Here is a 1,092-nt window from a genome sequence, read left to right on the forward strand (position 1 = left end):
TAGTCACACTCTCTCACACACACACTCACACACAATGGCAATCACCAGATAAATGCATTCACTATATCTATGTTGGTTGGCACTTAAATTCAAACACGTCTTTATTCAGATATATTACGTAAATATAGATCATAAGCATACAATTGTTCATACACACACATACTTCCACACATAGTCACACGCACACACACACACACACGCCACACACATAAACAAACACACACATAAACAAACACATATATATAAATACGTTGCACATGTTCATTTAGTATTTTTATCTATGTTTATGTCTTTCACACATTTTGTTTTGCGAATGCATGCATTTGCATGCACGAGCTTTAGTTGTTACATGGTTTTGGAAAATAAATGCATTTATGAATGTACTTTGTTTTAAAAATCATGTGTATATATATACATATATATAGGTTTGTGGGTATATGTATGTATATATACGGATATGTGTGTGGGTGGTGTGGGTGTGTGTGTGTGGTGTGTGTGAGTATGCATGAATAAACGAACCGTCAAACGCTGCTGATGACAAAAATGCTGATGATGCCAGCTTGACCACGACACCCTAACCCAGACCATCTATATTGACCGGCAAAACAGCTTGATTCCATCCTTTATCGTCGAAGAACGCATTGAATATGGTCTGAAATCCCGTGCGCAGTTCGCTGTCGACTTCATCTGACATCCGTTGAGACTGGCTCGGTGAGGTACGTAAAAAGCAGGACAGCCTTGGGATGATAGCTGCTTGGATGAATTCTGCCTGGATGAATGCTGCCTAGATGAATGCTGCCTGGAATTAATGCTGCCTGGATGAATGCTGCCTGGATGAATGCTGCCTGGATGAATGCTGCCTGGATGAATGCTGCCTGGATGAATGCTGCCTGGATGAATGCTGCCTGGATGAATGCTGCCTGGATGAATGCTGCCTGGATGAATGCTGCCTGGATGAATGCTGCCTGGATGAATGCTGCCTGCGTCAATAGAACAAGGGCATCGTGCTTGAAAATCTCCGTCACCATTGAAATCTTCCAGTTTTTTGGCCCAAAAATTATCATGGCGTTTTTCTCTAAAAACGATTGAAAC

The 1,092-nt window shown here is 41.5% G+C and overlaps 1 protein-coding gene across 1 annotated transcript; it reads right to left on the bottom strand.

Moving 5' to 3' along the window:
* Positions 1-813: 813 nt before the first annotated feature.
* Positions 814-981, bottom strand: HELRODRAFT_153863 (hypothetical protein; the record flags this gene model as incomplete). The annotated part of the gene is made up of 1 exon (XM_009015806.1): positions 814-981. A coding segment is annotated over one exon (168 nt), but the record flags the coding sequence as incomplete, so codon positions are not given.
* Between the last annotated feature and the right edge of the window lie 111 nt (positions 982-1,092).

This window comes from Helobdella robusta (assembly GCF_000326865.2).
Source record: "Helobdella robusta unplaced genomic scaffold HELROscaffold_1642, whole genome shotgun sequence".
Classification (NCBI taxonomy): domain Eukaryota; kingdom Metazoa; phylum Annelida; class Clitellata; order Rhynchobdellida; family Glossiphoniidae; genus Helobdella; species Helobdella robusta.